The sequence below is a fragment of the Chlorocebus sabaeus genome, chromosome 6, assembly GCF_047675955.1.
Source record: "Chlorocebus sabaeus isolate Y175 chromosome 6, mChlSab1.0.hap1, whole genome shotgun sequence".
NCBI lineage: Eukaryota > Metazoa > Chordata > Mammalia > Primates > Cercopithecidae > Chlorocebus > Chlorocebus sabaeus.
The window spans coordinates 52,365,528-52,384,600 of record NC_132909.1 but is presented as its reverse complement, the minus strand read 5'-3'; the positions used below and the strand labels follow the sequence as shown (position 1 = coordinate 52,384,600).

The following is a 19,073-nucleotide window of genomic DNA, read 5'->3' as shown; positions in this document are numbered from 1 at the left end:
ACATAGGGAGATTCTACAAAACAATATTTTTTTCAAAAATTGGACAGGGCCGGTCACGGTGGCTCACGCCTGTCATCCCAGGATTTTGGAAGGCCAAGGCGGGCAGATCACGAGGTCATGAGACCTAGACCATCCTGGCCAATATGGTGAAACCCTATCCCTACTAAAAATACAAAAAATTAGCTGGGAGTGGTGGCACACGTCTGTAATCCCAGCTACTCAGGAGGCTGAGGCAGGAGAATCGCTTTAACCCCAGAGGCAGAGGTTGCAGTGAACTGAGGTGCAGTGTCTAACATATATATATATTAGACAGGGCTGGGCATGGTGGCTCTCGCTTGTAATCCCAGCACTTTGGGAAGCTAAGGCAGGTGGGTCACTTGAGGTCAGGAGTTCGAGACCACACTGGCCAACAGGGTGAAACCCGTTCTCTCCTAAAAATACAAAAAATTAAGGCCAGGCGCAGTGGCTCACGTCTGTAATCTCAGCACTTTGGGAGGCTGAGGCAGGCGGATCATGGGGTCAGGAGATAGAGACCATCCTGGCTAACATGGTGAAACACCATCTCTACTAAAAATACAAAAAATTAGTTGGGCGTGGTGGCACATGCCTGTAGTCCCAGCTACTTGGGAGGCTGAGGCAGGAGAATTGCTTTAACCCCAGAGGCAGAGGTTGCAGAGAGCTGAGATCGCACCACTGCACTCCAACCTGGGGAGACTCTGTCTCAAAAAAAAAAAAAAAAAAAAAAAAAAAAAAAAAAAAAATTAGCTGGGCAGTAGTGGCACCCACCCTGTAGTCCCAGCTACTCGTCAGGCTGAGGCAGGAGAATTGCTAGAACACAGGAGGTGGAGATATTGCCATTACACTCCAGTCTGGGCAACAGAACTAGACTCTGCCTCCAAAAAAAAAAGTGTTTTTTGAGGGGGCTGGGCATGGTGGCTCAGGCCTGTAATCTCAGGACTCTTGGGAGGTCCAGGTGGGAGGATCCCTTGTGCCCACAAGTTTCAGACCAGCCTGGGCAACATAGTGAGACCCTACAAAAAATACGTTTCCAAAAAAATTTTTTTTTGAAATGGAGTCTTGCTCTGTCACCCAGGCTGGAGTGCTGTGGTGTGATCTCAGCTCACTGCAACCTCTGCCTCCTGGGTTCAAGCAATTCTCCTGCCTTGCCTTGGCCTCCTGAATAGCTGGGACTATAGGCATGCACCACCATGCCCAGCTAATTTTTGTAGAGATTTAGTAGAGATGCTAAATTAGCCCAGCTAATTTAGTAGAGATGGGGTTTCACCATGTTGGCCAGGCTGGTCTCGAACTTCTGACCTCAGGCGATCCATCCGCCTCGGTCTCACAAAGTGCTGGGATTACGGCTGTGAGCCTCCTGTGTTCTAGCAATTCTCCTGCCTCAGCCTGACGAGTAGCTGGGACTACAGGGTGGGTGCCACTACTGCCCAGCTAATTTTTTCAAAAATTAGCCAGACTTGGTGGTGCATGCCTTTAGTCCCAGCTACTTGGGAGGCTGAGGCAGGAGGATCCTTCGAGCCCAGGAGGTCAAGGCCACTTCCAGCTATGATACTATCATTGTGCTCCAGCCCAGGCGTCCGAACAAGACCCTGTCTCTAAAAACAAGCAACAAAAAAAATCCAAAAACTTTTTTTGAACATCTACTATGTGTCAGGCACAATCTAAGCTGTCTTTTTTTTTTGAGATGGAGTCTCTCTGTCGCCCAGGCTGGAGAGCAATGGTATAATCTCAGCTCACTGCAACCTCCGCCTCCCGAGTTCAAGTGATTCTCCTGCCTCAGCCTCCCAAGTAGCTGGGATTACAGGTGCAGGCCACGCTGCCTGGCTAAGTTTTGTATTTTTAGTAGAGACGGGGTTTCACCATGTTGGTCAGGCTAGTCTCAAACTCCTGACCTCGTGATTCACCTGCCTCGGTCTCCCAAAGTGCTGGGATTACAGGCATGAGCCACTGCACCCGGCCAGCTATCTTTTCTCAGTGTGACCTAGAGCTCATCGTCTCTCAGTGCCTGTTTTCAGCTCTCTTCACACCCTTGGGCAGGGGTGGGGGCCTCACTCCTTCCTCCCACTTATCTCTTCCGTCCAGCACTGCCCTCTGATCCGGGTCACTCTTGGAGGTGGGACCTAGATGCTTCCCCCAGGCCTGGTTACTGGCAGAGCTGAGGCCTCCTTGCCAGGATGGGTGGAGGCCCTCTCCATCGCGCCTCTGCCCTGAGACTTGGGTGAGACTTTCCTGGGCAGGCATTGGCCGATGCTATGGGTGTCAGCTCTCAGAATGTCCTGCCTGTTAAAGGGTGCACCCCTGCCCCACCCTCAATGCCTCCTTCATCCTGTGTCCATCCACAGTGCCTCAGTTTATCCCCACCTTATCTTTCCACTCAGCCCATCATGATTCAGAACAGACACACACAGGGTATCAGCTGCAACCCCATCCTTCATCCTGTGTCCATCCACAGTACCTCAGTTTATCCCCACCTTACCTTTCCACTCAGCCCATCATGATTCAGAACAAACACACACAGGGTATCAACTGCAACCCCCACTGCACGGCACCTTCCCCCCTCATCCCCAACAGCATAAGGCACAACAGCTGGGCCTCCTCCCCACAGCCTCCTCCTCTGCCCCTCCTCCCTCAAAAGTAGGAACACGGAGCCCTAGAGAAGGAAGCCAACCCCATGAAAACACGTAATGAGCAAAGATAAGACAGGGAAATGGCACAAGAGGGCAGGCCCATGCTCGGTGGTGAACCAGGGGCCAGGTACAAAACCCAAAAAGGCACCAGCCAGGGGCAGCCCCAGCCACTCACACCACCTCACCTTTTCTGCCTGTGCCCTCCCTGCTGAATGATCTCCCTCCACTCCTACTGACCTCAAGGTCTCTTTCAGAGCCTTCAGATGAGATATTTATTTGAGTAGGTTGTTGCAAAAGTAATTGCTGTTTTTGCCATTGAAAGTAATGGCAAAGGCCGGGCATGGTGGCTCATGCCTGTAATCCCAGCACTTTGGGAAGCCGAGGCGGGCAGATCACGAGGTCAGGAGTTCAAGACCAGTCTGGCTAACATGGTGAAACCCTGCCTCTACTAACAATACAAAAAAAATTAGCCGGACATGGTGGCACATCCCTGTAGTCTCAGCCGCTTGGGAAGCTGAGGCAGGAGAATTGCTTGAACCCTGAAGTGGAGGCTGCAGTGAGCTGAGATCACGCCACTGCACTCTAGCCTGGGCCACAGAGTGAGACTGTCTCAGAGAAAAAATAAAAGTAATGGCAAAAACTGCAATTACTTTTTCTTTTTTCTTTTTTTTTTTTTTTGAGACGGAGTCTCAGTCTGTGGCCCAGGCTGGAGTGCAGTGGTGCGATCTCGGCTTACTGCAGCCTCTGCCCCCTAAGTTCAAGCAATTCTGTCCTGCCTCAGCCTCCCGATGGGATTACAGGCACCCACCACTATGCTTGGCTAATTTTTGTATCTTTAGCAGAGATGGGGTTTCACCACGTTTGCCAGCCTGGTCTTGAATTCCTGATCCACCGACCTCGGCTTCCCAAAGTGCTGGGATTACAGGCAGGCATGAGCCACGGTGCCTGACTTTTTTTTTTTTTTTTTTGAGATAGAGTCTCACTTTGTCACCCAGGCTGGAGTGCAAAAGCAGGATCTCACTGCAGCCTCCGCCTCCCGTGTTCAAGCGATTCTTCCACCTTAGCCTCCTGAGTAACTGGGATTACAGGCACACGCCACCACGCCTGCCTAATTTTTGTATTTTTGGTAGACAGCTAGCCTCGTCTGTTAGCCATGCTAGCCTCGAACTCCTGACCTCAAGGGATTCGCCCACCTCACCACAGGGTGAGAGTGGGAATGTCTACTTTATTTTATTTTTTGGAGACAGGGTCTCACTCTGTTGCTCAGGCTGCAGTGCAGTGGCGTGATCATGGCTCACTGCAGCCTCAACTTCCCAGGCTCAAGTGGTCCTCCCACCTCAGCCTTCCAAGCAGCTGGGACTATAGGTGCATGCCACCACACCTGGCTAATTTTTGTATTTTTGGTAGAAATGGGGTTTCACCATGTTGCCCAGGCTGGTCTTGAACTCCTGGGTTCAGGTGATCTCACTGCCTTGGGCTCCCAAAGTGCTTGGATTACAGGTGTGAGCCTGTGAGCCACACCTGGCCTTTTTATTTTATTTTATTTTATTTTATTTATTTTATTTTATTTTATTTATTTTATTTTATTTTATTTTTATTTTATTTTATTTTATTTTATTTCATTTTATTTTATTTTATTTTATTTATTTTATTTTATTTTGATTTTTGTTTTTGTTTTTTTTTTTTTTTTTTGAGACGGAGTCTCGCTCTGTCGCCCAGGCTGGAGTGCAGTGGCGCAATCTCGGCTCACTGCAAGCTCCGCCTCCCGGGTTCACGCCATTCTCCTACCTCAGCCTCCCGAGTAGCTGGGACTACAGGCGCCCGCCACCATGCCTGGCTAATTTTTTGTATTTTTTAGTAGAGACGGGGTTTCACCACGTTAGCCAGGATGGTCTCGATCTCCTGACCTCGTGATCCACCCGCCTCGGCCTCCCAAAGTGCTGGGATTACAGGTGTGAGCCACTGTGCCCGACCTATTTTATTTTGTAATTAATTTTTTGTTTTTGTTTTTGTTTTCAGATGGAGTCTCTGTCTCCGAGGCTGGAGTGCAGTGGCACGATCTCGGCTCACTGTAAACTCTGCCTCTCAAGTAGCTGGGATTACAGGCACATGCCACGCCTGGGTAATTTGGTAATTTTTGTATCTTTAGTAGAGACAGGGTTTCCCCATATTGGCCAGCCTGGTCTCAAACTTCTGACCTCCGATGATCCGCCTGCCTCGGTTTCCCAAAGTGCTGGGATTACAGGAATGAGCCACTGTGCCTGGTTGGGCATACATCTTGTTTTTTTCTTTCTGATAACATAGGGATGTTATCAGAAAACATCTAACATCTATAGTCTATGTTATAACATAGATTATAGGGATGTGCCACCATGTCCGGCTAATTTTTTTTATATTGTTAGTAGAGACAGGGTTTCACCATGTTAGCCAGACTGGTCTTGATAACAAGCGATTCTCCTCCCTCAGCCTCCCAAGTAGCTGATACTACAAGCGCCTGCCACCACGCCCGGCTATTTTCTTGGTTTTTTAGTAGAGGTGGGGTTTCACCATGTTAGCCAGTCTCTAACTCCTGACCTCAGGTGATCTGCCTGCCTCGGCCTCCCGAAGTGCTGGAATTACAGGTGTGAGGCACCATGCCCGGCCTGAGTGGTGGGAGGTGTCTATTTTAGACTGAGCAGTCAAGAAAAGCTTCTCTGAAGAGGTGATGTTTGGGCCAGGCCTTCGCAAACGATTAGAAGGTGTCAGCCATGGGGAGATGTGGAGGGAGGGTGTTCCAGGCCAAGGAAGGGTAAGATAAAATAATTCAGCCGGGCACGGTGGCTCAAGCCTGTAATCCCAGCACTTTGGAAGGCCAAGATGGGCGGATCACGAGGTCAGGAGATCGAGACCATCCTGGCTAACCCGGTGAAACCCCGTCTCTACTAAAAAATACAAAAAACTAGCCGGGCGATGTGGCGGGCGCCTGTAGTCCCAGCTACTCCGGAGGCTGAGGCAGGAGAATGGCGTAAACCCGGGAGGCGGAGCTTGCAGTGAGCTGAGATCTGGCCACTGCACTCCAGCTTGGGCGACAGAGCGAGACTCCGTCTCAAAAAAAACAAACAAAAAAAGATAAAATAATTCAGGGATCTGAGGGCAGAGGAATCTGGACTCCAGTTCTCCATTCAGGGCTGCCCAGGGGAGATAAAGAGGATCTCATAAGGGTGTGTGGCTTTGTGGCTCACTCATGCCCACATAGGGACCATGCCTACCCTACCCACCCTTTTTTTTTTTTTTTTTTTCCCTGAGTCTCCTTCTATTACTCAGGCTGGAGCACAGTGGTACAATCACGGTTCACTGCAGTCTTGACCTCCAGGGGCTCAAGCAATCCTCCCACCTCAGTGTCCCGAGTAGCTGGCAGTACAGGTGTGCACCATCACCCTTGGCTCATTTTTCGATTTTTTTGGTAGACATGGGGTTTCACTATGTTACCCAGGCTGGTCTCGAACTCTTGGGCTCAAGTGATTCTCCCACCTTGGCCGTCTGAAGTGTTGGGATTACAGGCATGAGCCACCACACCCAGCCCACCACCCAGTCTTGACTCTCCCTCCTCCCTCCCTCCCAGTGAGTGCTGGTGGCCTGTGTGTCACACCTGCTGAAGGCTGCCTCTGACTTGTGGCTTTTGACTTCAGGCCTGGGAGACACCCTTTGGCTGGGTTAGGGAGATCTTGAAAGGGGGTAGGGGACACAGCAGGGGGTAAGGAGAGTGACACACTGCAGGCATGGGTTGGGTGACAGATGAAGGATCCATTGGTATATGCTGCCAGTGTGTGCCATCTACTTGTGTGTTTTACGTGTGTCTTGTGCATGTGTCCTGTGCGGGCTGTATCTGTGACTCAGCTACGTGTCAGCACATCCCTGTCGATGTGTGTCTGCTGATATGTCCATCAGCATGCACGGCTGTCTTGTATGCGTCTTTTTTGAGACGGAGTTTTGCTCTGTCACCCAGGCTGGAGTGCAGTGGCACCATCTCAGCTCGTTGCAACCTCTACCTCCCGGGTTCAAGCGATTCTCCTGCCTGAGCCTCCCAAGTAGCTCGGATTACAGGCCCATGCCACCACACCTGGCTAATTTTTGTATATTTAGTAGAGACGGGGCTGGGCGCGGTGGCTCAAGCCTGTAATCCCAGCACTTTGGGAGGCCGAGACGGGCGGATCACGAGGTCAGGAGATCGAGACCATCCTGGCTAACACGGTGAAACCCCATCTCTACTAAAAAAATACAAAAAACTAGCCAGGCGTGGTGGCGGCGCCTGTAGTCCCAGCTACTCGGGAGGCTGAGGCAGGAGAATGGCGTAAACCCGGGAGGCGGAGCTTGCAGTGAGCTGAGATCCGGCCACTGCACTCCAGCCTGGGCGACAGAGCTAGACTCCGTCTCAAAAAAAAAAAAAAAAAAAAAAATAGTAGAGACGGGGTTTCACCATGTTGGCCAGGCTGGTCTCAAACTCCGGATCCACCTGCATCAGCCTCCCAAAGTGCTGGGATTACAGGAATGAGCCACTGCGCCCAGCCAGACATGTGTCTTTTTTTTTCCTTCTGTAGATAACAGGGTCTCACTATGTTGCCAAGGCTGGTCTCAAACTCTTGGCCTCAAGCAATCCTCCTGCCTCAGCGTCCTAAAGTGTTGGGATTACAGGCGTGAGCCACTGAACCCGGCTTGTGTGTGTTTTTCTGTGTCTGTTGTGTGTGTCTGTGGGTAGTGGCTGTTTCCATGCATGGGATATTGTGGTAAATGTGGCTAATTCCCTGTGTAGGGGCTGCTGCTTGTGGATAAGACTGTGTCTCTGTGCATGTACATGTGTGCGCATGCCCCTCACAACCCCAACGAGAAAACACCTGTCCACCTTCCCGGGCTGGCAGAGGGGCACAGGAGATGGGATCTCAAATCACAGGCTTTTTCTCTCCGAGTATCTCCGTACTTTATTGTCCCTGCTGTAACAATGCTCATCCTTCCTGAGGGCGTCTCCTGAGGGGGCCTCAGCCAAGGCTGCCTGGAGAAGGAGCCAGGGACCCCTAGCAGGCTCTGCCACCTGAGGCCTGGGTCTTCCCCTGGGATCCTTGAATCTGGAGACGGCAGAGAGGAGGCAAGCTGGCTCTTTCCCTGATCCTCCTAGGAGAGCTGCTTCTGCCCATTCTCCCGCTGGTGAAACGGAGGCAGAAGCGGTTCAGCAGGGTGAAGGTGGGTTTAACCTTCCTGAATGGGGTCCAGGGACACTCCACATCTGCCACATAGCCTCTTGGGCTGGACATTTTTCCTGGGCACCAGCCAGCAGCTGGAGCAGCGAGTGCCATATTTCTTGTACCTAGGGTTGGGGGACAAGAAACTGCCATTTAGGATGCAGTGGGGGCCCAGAAACTGCCACAAGGAAACCACTTTTCCCAAGAGGTAGGTGTTTTGCTTTTTGCTTTCCCCATACGCCACGCTGGTTACACCTGGACTGATTTGGGGACCCCCCACCTCAATTCCCTCCTCCATTCTAAGGACCTGATCCCACAGGCATTGCAGAGAGGGGTCCCATCTTCAGCGTCTCTCCAGAGCGGGGTCCTCTGGGTCTGACAGGAAGCACAGCGCCGGGGCTCTGAAGGGTCAGAGGTCAAAGGGCAGGGGTCAGAAGCCACGCAGATGAGCTCAGGATGCCTGTGCGGGGTCAGGCATTTTGTGGGGGTCTCAGTAAAGGCCCCACCTGGCTCTGGACCAGCCCTGGGAGTTGCCAGCTCTAAGCCACAGCAAAGCCAGGAAGGGAGACAGATGGCAGCATTCGGCAGAGGAGGAAGCTGGGGGTGGGGGTGACTCAGCCCAAGTGGAGGGGGGTGGTGCAACTCCTCCCAGAGGGTCTAAATGGGGAAGCAAGATGGAGAAGGGGGGGGCAGGGCGAAAGGCAGGGAAGACAGGAAATTGGCCCCCAAAATATTTATAGCTCTCAGGTTTTCAGGACTCACCCAGGGCCTCGCTGCCTGCTGAGTGGGCCTCAGTGCCTCTTGGGTGGGCTGCAGGGCCCCCAACAGCATCTGCAGGGGATTCCTGAGAGCGGCTACTACAGGGCCGGCTGTGGGGCAGACAAGGTATTAGCATCGGAGGGGATCCGTAGCTTGTCCCCAATAGCCCCCCAAAATGAAGATTTAGTATCAAGGTATCAGGCATCCCCCAAGGAGGCAACTGATATCTGAATGGCCTGGCTTTGCCTCTCATTAGTAATAATAATAATATTATTATTATTTTTGCAGATGGAGTTTTGCTCTGTCGCACAGGCTGGAGTATAGTGGTGCCATCTCAGCTCACTGCAACCTCTGCCTCCTGGATTCAAGCAATTCTTGTGCCGCAGCCTCCCGAGCAGCTGGGACTACAGGCGCGCAATACCACGCCCAGCTAATTTTTATATTTTTATAGAGATGGCGGTTTTACCATGTTGGTCAGGCTGGTCTCGAACTCCTGACCTCAAGTGATCCACCTGCCTTGGCCTCCCAAAATGCAGGGATTACAGGTATGAGCTACCGTGCCTGACTTAATTATTATTATCATTATTATTATTATTATTTTTTGGGGATGGAGTCTCGCTGTGTCGCCCAGGCTAGAGTGCAGTGGCGCAATCTCAGCTCACTGCAAGCTCCGCCTCCCAGGTTCACGCCATTCTCCTGCCTCAGCCTCCCGAGTAGCTGGGACTACAGGTGCCCGCTGTCACGCCCAGCTAATTTTTTTGTATTTTTAGTAGAGACAGGGTTTCACCATGTTAGCCAGGATGGTCTCAATCTCCTGACCTCGTGATCCACCCGCCTCGGCCTCCCAAAGTGCTGGGATTACAGGTGTGAGCCACTGCGCCTGGCTAATTATTATTATTTGAAAAATAGTAAGCACAGGGACAGCCTGCCAGGTTCCAATCCCAGTTCTCCATGTCCTTGCTGTATGAGCCTGGACACATTATCTCCTACTCTGTGCCTCAGTTTCCTCATCTGTAAAATGGGCTTCCCAACACAACAGTTTTTTTTCTTTGAAAATTTTATTTATTGATTTTTTAAAAAGAGATGGGAATCTGGGTAATATAGGGAGATCCCGTCTCTAGAAACATAAAAGAATTAGCACAGGAGTGGTGGTGCAGGCCTATGCTCCCACCTACTTGGGAGACTGAGGAGGAAGGATAGCTTGGGCCTGGGAGGTCGAGGCTGCAGTGAGCCATGATTGCGCCACTGCACTCCAGCCTGGGTGACAGAGTAAGACCCTGTCTCAAAAAAAAAAAAAAAAAAAAAAAAGGTGGGCAGGCATGGTGGCTCACGCCTGTAATCCCGACACTTTGGGAGGCCAAGGTAGGTGGATCACCTGAGGTCAAGAGATTGAGGCCATCCTGGCCAACATGGTGAAATCTCATCTCTACTAAAAATACAAAAATTAGCCAGGCTGGTAGTGGGCACCTGTAATCCCAGCTACTCCAGAGGCTGAGGCAGGAGAGTCGTTTGAATCAAGGAGGCAGAGGTTGCAGTGAGCCGAGATCATGTCATTGCACTCCAGCCTGAATGACAGAGTGCGACTCCATCTCAAAAAAAAAAAAATTATTGTTTTGGCGGCATAAGTTATAATTATAATTTTTATAATAACAATAAATAAGTAAAAATTAGAGATGGGGGTCTTACTATGTTGCCCAGGCTGGTCTTGAACTCCTGGGCTCATGCAATCCTTGCCCCCTGGCCTCCCAAAGGGCTGGGATTACAGACGTGAGCCACCAGGCCCAGCCTCCCAAAGCTTTTTTTTTTTTTTTTTTTTTTTAAAGGGGTCGAAGTCTTGCTCTGTCGCCCAGGCTGGAGTGTAGTGGTGCCGTCTCTGCTCACTGCAACCTCCACCTCCTGGGTTCAAGTGATTCTCCTGCCTCAGCCTTCCAAGTAGCTGGGATCAAGTAACTGGGATTATAGGTGCCCGTCACCATTCATGGCTTTTTTTTTTTTTGAGACTGGGTCCTGCTCTATGGCCCAGGCTGGAGTGCAGTGGCGCTATCTCAGCTTAGCTTACTGAAGCTTTTGCCTCCTGAGTTCAAGTGATTCTCCTGCCACAGCCTCCCGAGTAGCTGGGATTACAAGCACCTGCTACAATGCCCAGCTAATTTTTTGTATTTTTAGTAGAGATAGGGTTTCACTATGTTGGCTAGACTAATCTTTTTTTTTTTTTTTGAGATGGAGTCTCACTCTGTCCCCTAGGCTAGAGTGCAGTGGCACGATCTTGGTTCACTGCAACCTCTGCCTCCCCGGTTCAAGCAATTCTCCTACCTCAGACTCCTGAGTAGCTGGGATTACAGGCGCTTGCCACCCGGCCCAGCTAATTTTTGTATTTTTAGTAGAGATGGGATTTCACCATGTTGGTCAGGCTGGTCTCGAACCCCAGACCTCGTGATCCACCCACCTCAGCCTCCCAAAGTACTGGGATTACAGGCGTGAGCCACCACGCACGGCCTGGCCAGGCCTTGAACTCCTGTCTTCAGGTGATCCGCCTGCCTTGGCCTCCCAAAGTGGTGGGATTATAGGCATGAGCCACTGTGCCTGGCCTCCCTAGGCTTTTGAATGAGCCCATATACATCAAATACTGCCTGTTAACCTCTTATTGTTATCGCTACCAACAAATAGTAGCTGTTCACATTATTGGGAAAAATCACTGCAGCCGCAGCTGCAGCCTAAACTGCAGCCTAAGCAGGGCCAGGCCTGATTCATAAAGAGACCAGGTCTCACACTGGGAGTGGGGAGCGACTGAGTCAGGAGGGGCAGGACTGGATCTGGCACCAGCTCAAGTTGTCAACCAGAGACTGGGCCCCGTGTAACCTAGGGCACGTGTGAGGGTCCACACTGACACCAGGGAGCACCCCTACCTCCCACACTGGTGTTTGTGTTGTTACTGGGAGAAAGGGTGCCCTGGCCCGAGCCGGCCCCTACCTGTACGTGGGGATGATCTGCAGGCTGGAGTCTGGCTTTATCTGAAACGTCAGAGTCACCCCCTCGAACCCAGGGTCCACTTCCTCAGTGCCCCGGCAGGGGTTCGGCTGTTTCCGGGGCCTTCTCTGGGGTGGGGCAGGGGGAGTCCCCGGGGGCTGCAGGCGGCGGTCCTTTTGGCTGATCCGGGTCTGTGTGTCCTTGGAATCCCTGTCCAGCAGCAGGAGGCCCTGAGTCCCCAGAGCCATCGGGTCCCAGCAAGGCCCCAGGACCGGGGTGTCCTGGGTAGGGGACTGACCCAGCCTCTCCACTGTCTCTTGGAGGAAGCGCAGGGCGGTGACAGAGTCCTGGCATGCAGGCCAGAGGGACCTGGGGAGAAGGGCAGTGGGGTCACTTTTTCTTGGGTGACTCCTGGGTTTAGCCGGCCAGGGGGTTCCAACTTGGGCCGGCTCTTTGTGTACCCTGGGGCAGCTACACACTCCACCTGAGGTTCAGTCATTTCTAACTCCGGGTGGGAGGTTTAAGAGTTGCAAAGTAATTGCAGCTCACCTCGCCCAGCGTGGGCCTCCCAGGCACACTCTCAGCCCTCCACATCAATCAACCCTTTACGGCACCCGTAGATCACCCAGGCAGGGACCGCCCTAGGTGACCGAGGCAGGATTTCAAGCCTCTGGCTGCAGGATCGAGAAAAAGGTTACTTTTTTTCTTTGTGTTTCTTTTAGAGACCGAGCCTCACTCTATACCCCCGCCTGGAGTGCAGGGGCGTGATTAGGACTCAGTGCAGCCTAGAACTCCTGGGCTCCAGCGATCCTTCCGCCTCAGCCTCCCGAGTAGCTGGGACTTACAGGCGCGCGCCACCACGCCGCTGGCTTGCCATAATATGATTACGATTTTTATCATTTTCATTGTTATTGAGTTGCCCTCCCTAACCTCTGGATGATCCCTGGGGAGTGCCTACATCAGCCCCAGAGACATGGAATTGCATGGCCTCTGATCCCTAGATGACCCCAAGTGTCTCTGGGGACCAGAACCTCTTTGTAAGTTTCAGTAACTATTATAAAATTGCCACTTCTCGATAACCCCAGGAACGAGAGGTCACGACCCCCTGATCACTGAACCAGCTGGTGAAGTGCTAGCGGGGTCTGGGGAAGGGGTTTGGCCTTACGCACCTCCCACTGATTCTGCAGCATCCTGGGGTCCTCGGCTTCTCCTGGGAGGGGGATCCTCCCAGCGGCTCCAGGTCCAGACAGGGAGGCGCCAGCAGCTTTGCTGGCATCGAGGAGTCCGGGGCTGGCTCAGCCTCCATTGCGCCCCAGCCCAGCCCCCTCCCTAATTTCACCCGGCCCTGTCCCGCTGGGCCCACACGATGAAACCCACCTGGGGGGGGCGGGACCTGTGGGGTGGGAGCGCTCCTGGCCAAGGATGCGATGAGCCTCAGCTGAGAGCGACCAGCCTCGGAGGCGCCTTTCCTCTTTCTGGCTTTTTTCAGGTCATCTGCGCACCCCTGCGTGCCAAGGGCGGCCTGGACCCCACCAAATCCTTCCGCAGCTGCGGGGCGGGGCCTTCCATGCTGGCCCTACCCCTCGGAAATGGGGGCTCCCAGGCCTCTGCTTCGGATCCCCAGCGGGATCTTAGATCCCAGAGGGAGAAGAGAGTCGGGGGCCCAGCACAGCAGATGCAGGTTTTCGGTTTTGTTTTTTTTTTGAGACAGGGCCTCATTCTATCACCCCGGCTGGAGTGGAATGGCCTGATCACCGTTCCACTGCAGCCTAAATCTCCTGGGCTCAAGTGATCCTCCCACCTCAGTCTCCCGAGTAGCTGGGACCACAGGCACTTACCACCACTCTACGCTAATTTTTACTGTTTTATAGAGAAAAGGTCTCGCCATGTTGCCCAGGATGGTCTTAAGCTCCTGGCCTCAAGTGATTCTCCCATCTTGGCCTCCCAAAGTGCTGGGATTACAGGTGTGAGCCACGCGTAGACCCCAGATCTGTCCCCCAAGGACACTCAACATGCTGGAGCCTGTGATACTGATTTATTGCAGCTCCGATCTGAGTCCACTCCTACTCACACCGATTCTCAGGGGCTTGGGGAAGGCCACCCCACTAGGGGCCTGGTCCCTGCCTGAGCCTGGACACGGGAATCTCTCCCAAACAGGGGTGTTGTCATTCGCAGGGGCTTCCACGTCTCTCCCGGGCCTGTCCGCTCCCTGGGCAGGGCTGGCACTTGGCTATTCCCTCAGTCTGGGCCCTGGGGTCATGGCAATGTTTAACAGTCCAGGTGTCCACATCAGTGGGGCTTGGGGACGTGGCCGTCCACGTAGAAGTTCCTGGTGATCTTGGGCAGGGTGAATTCCGCTCCTTCCAGCTCCGGCGTCAGCACGATCTGGCAGCCCAGCCGCGAGTTCTCCTGGAGGAGGGGGGCCATGTCTAGCATGTCGTCTTCCCTGGGGTGGTGACACGGGCGGGCAGTGTTAGCCAAGGGCAGGCTAGCTGGGTGGGTGAGGGGCCAGAGGCAGGGGAGGGGGGAAGCTGACTGAGCACAGGGGGTAGTGTAGGGGGAGGCAGCTCCCCTTCCAGGAACTGGAAGTGGGGAGGATGGTGGGGGCTGTTCAGTGCTTCAGGGTGAAGCTCCCAGCTAGGCAGGGCTACCCCACTCACCTCTCCTCGGGCGGAGGCAGGAGATCCAGGTGGTCTTCACTCACGTACACATGGCAGGTGGAGCAGGCCAGGGAGGCTTCACAGGCCCCTAGGGGCGGGAAGTGAAGTGGGCGCAGGTGAGTGGCAGAGTCAGGAAGGGGCCGCTCTGCGAAGGGCGTAGAAGAGTAGATCTCTCTTCCACCACGTGTCTCACGTCTCCCTCCCGGGCCTGCAGCCCCACTGTGTGCACCAGGCACTGCGTCATGTCCTCAGTGTCCTTAGCTGGCTGTTCCCCAGTGTGTAGGGTTTACAAAGGGACATCCGGGAGGCCCCATTTCCCAGGGACTCCCCAGCAGGCTGAGATGCAGAACCATTAAAGGGCATGGATGAGGTTGCCAGGTAGCTAAGAGGGGAAAGTCCAGGCAGGCTCCCTGCAGCCTGTGAGCCCTTGCTGTGACCCTATCACGGTGCTGGGCAAATGTGTCCCCACCTCTCCACTGCTCTTGGAGGATGGACCAGCTGACTCAGCAGTCAGTGTGGTGGGGGAAGGAAAGAGGGATTAGATTTTTTTTTTTGAGACAGGGTCTCACTCTGTTGTCCGGCCTGGAGTGCCGTGGCTCAGTCATAGCTTACTGCCTCAAACTCCTGACTTAAGTGATACTCCCACCCAAGCCTCCCAAGTAGCTGGGACTACAGGTGCACACCACCACACCTGGCTAATTTTTTTTTGCTTTTCTTTTTGTGTTTTTTTGAGGCGGAGTTTCACTCTCCTTGCCCAGGCTAGAGTGCAATGGTGTTATCTCGGCTCACTGCAACCTCTGCCTCCCAGGTTCAAGCAATTCTCCTGCCTCAGCCTCCTGAGTAGCTGAGATTACAGGCACGCGCCACCATGCCCGGCTAACTTTTGTATTTTTAGTAGAGACAGGGGTTCACCATGTTGGCCAGGATAGTCTCAATCTATTGACCTTCTGATCCACCTGCCTTGGCCTCCCAGAGTGCTGAGATTACACGTGTGAGCCACCATGCCCGACCATTCTTTTGTTTTCCTTTATAATTTTTTTTTTTTTTTTTTAGTAGAGACGAGGTTTCACTATGTTAGCCAGGATGGTCTCGATCTCCTGACCTCGTGATCTGCCCGCCTCAGCCTCCCAAAGTGCTGGGATTACAGGCGGGAGCCACTGCGCCCGGCCTGTAATTTTTTTTTAGAGATGGAGTCCTGCCCTGTTGCCCAGGCTGAAGTGCAGTAGCATGATCTCGGCTCACTGCAAGCTCTGCCTCCCAGATTCACGCCATTCTCCTGCCTCAGCCTCCCAGAGTAGCTGGGAATACAGGCGGCTGCCACCATGCCTGGCTAATTTTTTGTATTTTTAGTAGAGACGGTGTTTCACCCTGTTAGCTAGGATGGTCTCGATCTCCTGACGTCGTGATCCGCTCGCCTCGGCCTCCCAAAGTGCTGGGATTACAGGCGTGAGCCACCACAGCTTGCCAGGCCACTGACCTCTACTGGCCCAGCACAGTGGCTCATGTCTGTAATCCCAGCACTTTGGGAGGCCGAGGCAGGCAGATCAACTGTGGTCAGGAGTTTGAGACCACCCTGCCCAACATGGTGAAACCTCATCTTTATGAAAAATACAAAAATTTAGCTGGGCATGGTGGTGGGCGCCTGTAATCCCAGCTACTCGGGAGGCTAAGGCAGGAGAATCACTTGAACCCCGGAGGCAGAGGTTGCAGTAAGCCAAGATCACGCCATTGCACTCCAGCCTGGGTGACAGAGCGAGACTCGGTCTCAAATAAATAAATAAATAAACAAATCAGGCTGGGCGCGGTGGCTCAAGCCTGTAATCCCAGCACTTTGGGAGGCCGAGATGGGCGGATCACGAGGTCAGGAGATCGAGACCATCCTGGCTAACACGGTGAAACCCCGTCTCTACTAAAAAAAATACAAAAAAACTAGCCAGGCGTGGTGGCGGGTGCCTGTAGTCCCAGCTACTTGGGAGGCTGAGGCAGGAGAATGGCATAAATCCAGGAGGCGGAGCTTGCAGTGAACTGAGATCTGGCCACTGTACTCCAGCCTGGGCGACAGAGCAAGACTCCGTCTCACAAAAAAAAAAAAAAAAAAACAAATCTATTTCACATTCCGATCTCTGTCCTAGACTACTAGCTGCTGGATTCCAGAACAGAACTTTACGTAGGCCTTTCATAACCCCTCCCAACATATCTTCCCCTTTAATGATAAAATCAGGATCCCTGATATATTCATTCCAAAAGCAAACCCTGTATATTTTCTTCCAGACAACCCTTCCCAAGTTGCTCAAGACATAATTATATATTTACCTGTGGGATTATTGTCCCTATTAGGTGTGAAATGACAGAGGCCTATGTGTTTTGTATATTGCTGCCTGACGAGCAGTAGGTATTCATAAAAAGGCAACACAGATTAGTGGCTAAAATGGACTGGTGAGTCTAGTATTGTCACTCACTTGACCTTAGACCAGGTCTACTTAACCTGGGGTTTAGTTTCCTCATCTATAATATGGAATAACAGTCTCTACTACTCAAGTTGTCATGAAGATTCAGTCACTGAATATGTATTAACATAGTTAAAGACATATATATATATATATATATATATTTTTTTTTTTTTTTCTTTTGAGACAGTCTCGCTCTGCCATCCAGCCCGGAGTACAGTGGTGCCATCTTGGCTCACTGCAACCTCTGCCTCCCAAGTTCAAGTTATTCTTGTTCCTCAGCCTCCCAAGTAGCTGGGATTATATGCATGTGCCACCACACCCCGCTAATTTTTGTGTTTCTTGTAGAGACAAGGTTTCACCATGTTGGCCAGGCTGGTCTCAAACTCCTGTCCTCAAGTGATTCACCTGCCTCGGCCTCCCAAAGTGTTGGGATTACAGGCGTGAGCCACTGCGCCTGGACAAGAAATTTCTATTATTATTTTTCTCTCAACAAATTATCAAACACCTGTTACATCCTGACAGGCAAGGCAACAGATAAGCATGAATAAGAACATGGGTCTCCAGTCTCACTGGGGGACAGATGACAAAGTAGGAAACAAAACAGCCTGGCATCGTGGCTTGTGCCTATAATCCCAGCTACTTGGGAGGCTGAGGTGGGAGGATCACTTGAACCCAGGAGTTCAACGCTGCAGTGACGTATGATTGCATCATGGCACTCCAGCATTGGCAACACAGCAAGGCTGTGTCTCTTGAAAAGACAAAAAAGTGAGAAGTGCTATATATCATATCACACTGATAAGACAGAGTAACTAGGGCATGGGTACTTCAGCTGGGCTGAGGGGAATGGGATTGTTAGGGACATGACATTTACATTGAGGTCTGAAGGATGAGAAAGAGCCAGAATGTTTGCTGGGCAAGCACTTCAGACAGAGGGAACAGCAAATGCAATGGACCCGAGGCAGGAAGGAATGAGCTGGACTGTTTGAGGAACCACAAGAAAGCCAGTGTGGGCTGGGTGTGGTGGCTGACGCCTGTAATCCCAGCATTTCAGGAGGCTGAGCGGGTAGGTTGCCTGTCAGGAGTTTGAGACCAGCCTGGCTAACGTGGTGAAACCCTGTTTCTACTAAAAATACAAAACTTAGCCGGGCTTGGTGGTGGGCGCCTGTAATCCCAGCTAGTCTGGCAGGTGGTGCAGGAGAATCGCTTGAACCCGGGAGGTGGAGGTTGCAGTGAGCTGAGGTGCAGTAAGCCATTGCACTCCAGCCTGGGCAACAAGAGTGAAACTCCATCTCAAAACAACAAAAAGAAAGCTAATGTGGCTAGAATACAAGGAGGAAGGGGGAAGAGAACACAAAATCCTGGGAGACAGGAGTCCTAGTGATCTCTAATAAATACTTAATAAATAAGAGCTTGGCAACAGATGAGGCCGTGGTAGGGGGTTTGGATTTTAGTCCATATTTGGTGGGAAAAGCCGTGAAGAGACACACCTGATTTGTTTTTGTTTTTGTTTTGGACAAATGGATAAGGACCTCCTTAACTCCCTATGCCCAGTTCCTACCTTCCAGGTCCACCCCGTGGCGCTGTGCCAGGTGGAGAACATTGTCCCCGACTCTGCCGCTCACTGGGATCCGCTGGCCTGAGCGGTCTACGAACACCACGTTCACCCTGGGGACAGATGGAGGTGCGAATGCCGAACTGGATGATGGGCTCAGGGCCCGGGTAGAATCTAGGGTTAGGAAGTAGGGATTGAGGCTTGACGCACAGGTGCTGAATAGGGCAAAGCAGAAGGGAGACCGCGAGATGAAGCTACAGGGCAAGATGGGGACCAGAGGAATTCCGTGGGATGAGGAATGGGGGACTTGGCCCCCTGCACTCACACGTCCCCGGGCTGCTCGGGGCCGCCTGTCTCCTCCTCTCCCGCCGAGCGCGAGCCTGGAAAACACGGGTGAGTGAGCGGCTGCGCCGAGCCTCACCCCGCCGGCATCTGACGGGTTAACGCTGCCCGCCCCGGGCGCCTCAGGTACCTGTCGCTTGAAACTTTCTGGTTGTCCCCGGCGCTACCCCCTCCCCCGACCCCGAAGTGCCCCCAGTTCGGTTCCACCAGGTGCCCCTGGCAGTCTGAAGCAGAACCCTGGCACTCACGCCGCCCCGGGCCATGGAGGCAGCCATGACATGCATCACGTGACCCGCCGACTGAGCATGCGCCGCGCGAGGGACGCGAGGGAAGGGCCCATAATTACTGGAACAGAAGCGCAGATGTTTGCTTAGGGCCTGCGGTGACAAGGAGGGAAGAGCAGGGCGGGATCCAGCTCAGGTAAACCCGCGGGGCCGTCCCAGACCTCCCACTCAGGCCCACTGTTTGTCCCAAGAACCAGCCAA

At 52.7% G+C, this 19,073-nt stretch overlaps 2 protein-coding genes across 2 annotated transcripts; both read right to left on the bottom strand.

Annotated features, from left to right (window-relative positions):
• Positions 1 to 7,580: 7,580 nt before the first annotated feature.
• On the bottom strand, positions 7,581 to 13,485 carry ZGLP1 (zinc finger GATA like protein 1). Its single transcript, XM_007995221.3, has 5 exons — positions 12,754 to 13,485; positions 11,588 to 11,953; positions 8,621 to 8,727; positions 8,166 to 8,259; positions 7,581 to 7,983 (listed from the first exon to the last, which is right to left on the bottom strand). The coding sequence occupies exons 1-5, from the start codon at positions 12,888 to 12,890 to the stop codon at positions 7,866 to 7,868; spliced, it is 822 nt and encodes a 273-aa protein (XP_007993412.3). The 5' UTR covers positions 12,891 to 13,485; the 3' UTR covers positions 7,581 to 7,865.
• Positions 13,486 to 13,604: 119 nt separating this feature from the next.
• Positions 13,605 to 18,881, bottom strand: FDX2 (ferredoxin 2). Its single transcript, XM_007995223.3, has 5 exons — positions 18,719 to 18,881; positions 18,572 to 18,626; positions 18,253 to 18,359; positions 14,245 to 14,332; positions 13,605 to 14,030 (listed from the first exon to the last, which is right to left on the bottom strand). The coding sequence occupies exons 1-5, from the start codon at positions 18,870 to 18,872 to the stop codon at positions 13,874 to 13,876; spliced, it is 561 nt and encodes a 186-aa protein (XP_007993414.1). The 5' UTR covers positions 18,873 to 18,881; the 3' UTR covers positions 13,605 to 13,873.
• Between the last annotated feature and the right edge of the window lie 192 nt (positions 18,882 to 19,073).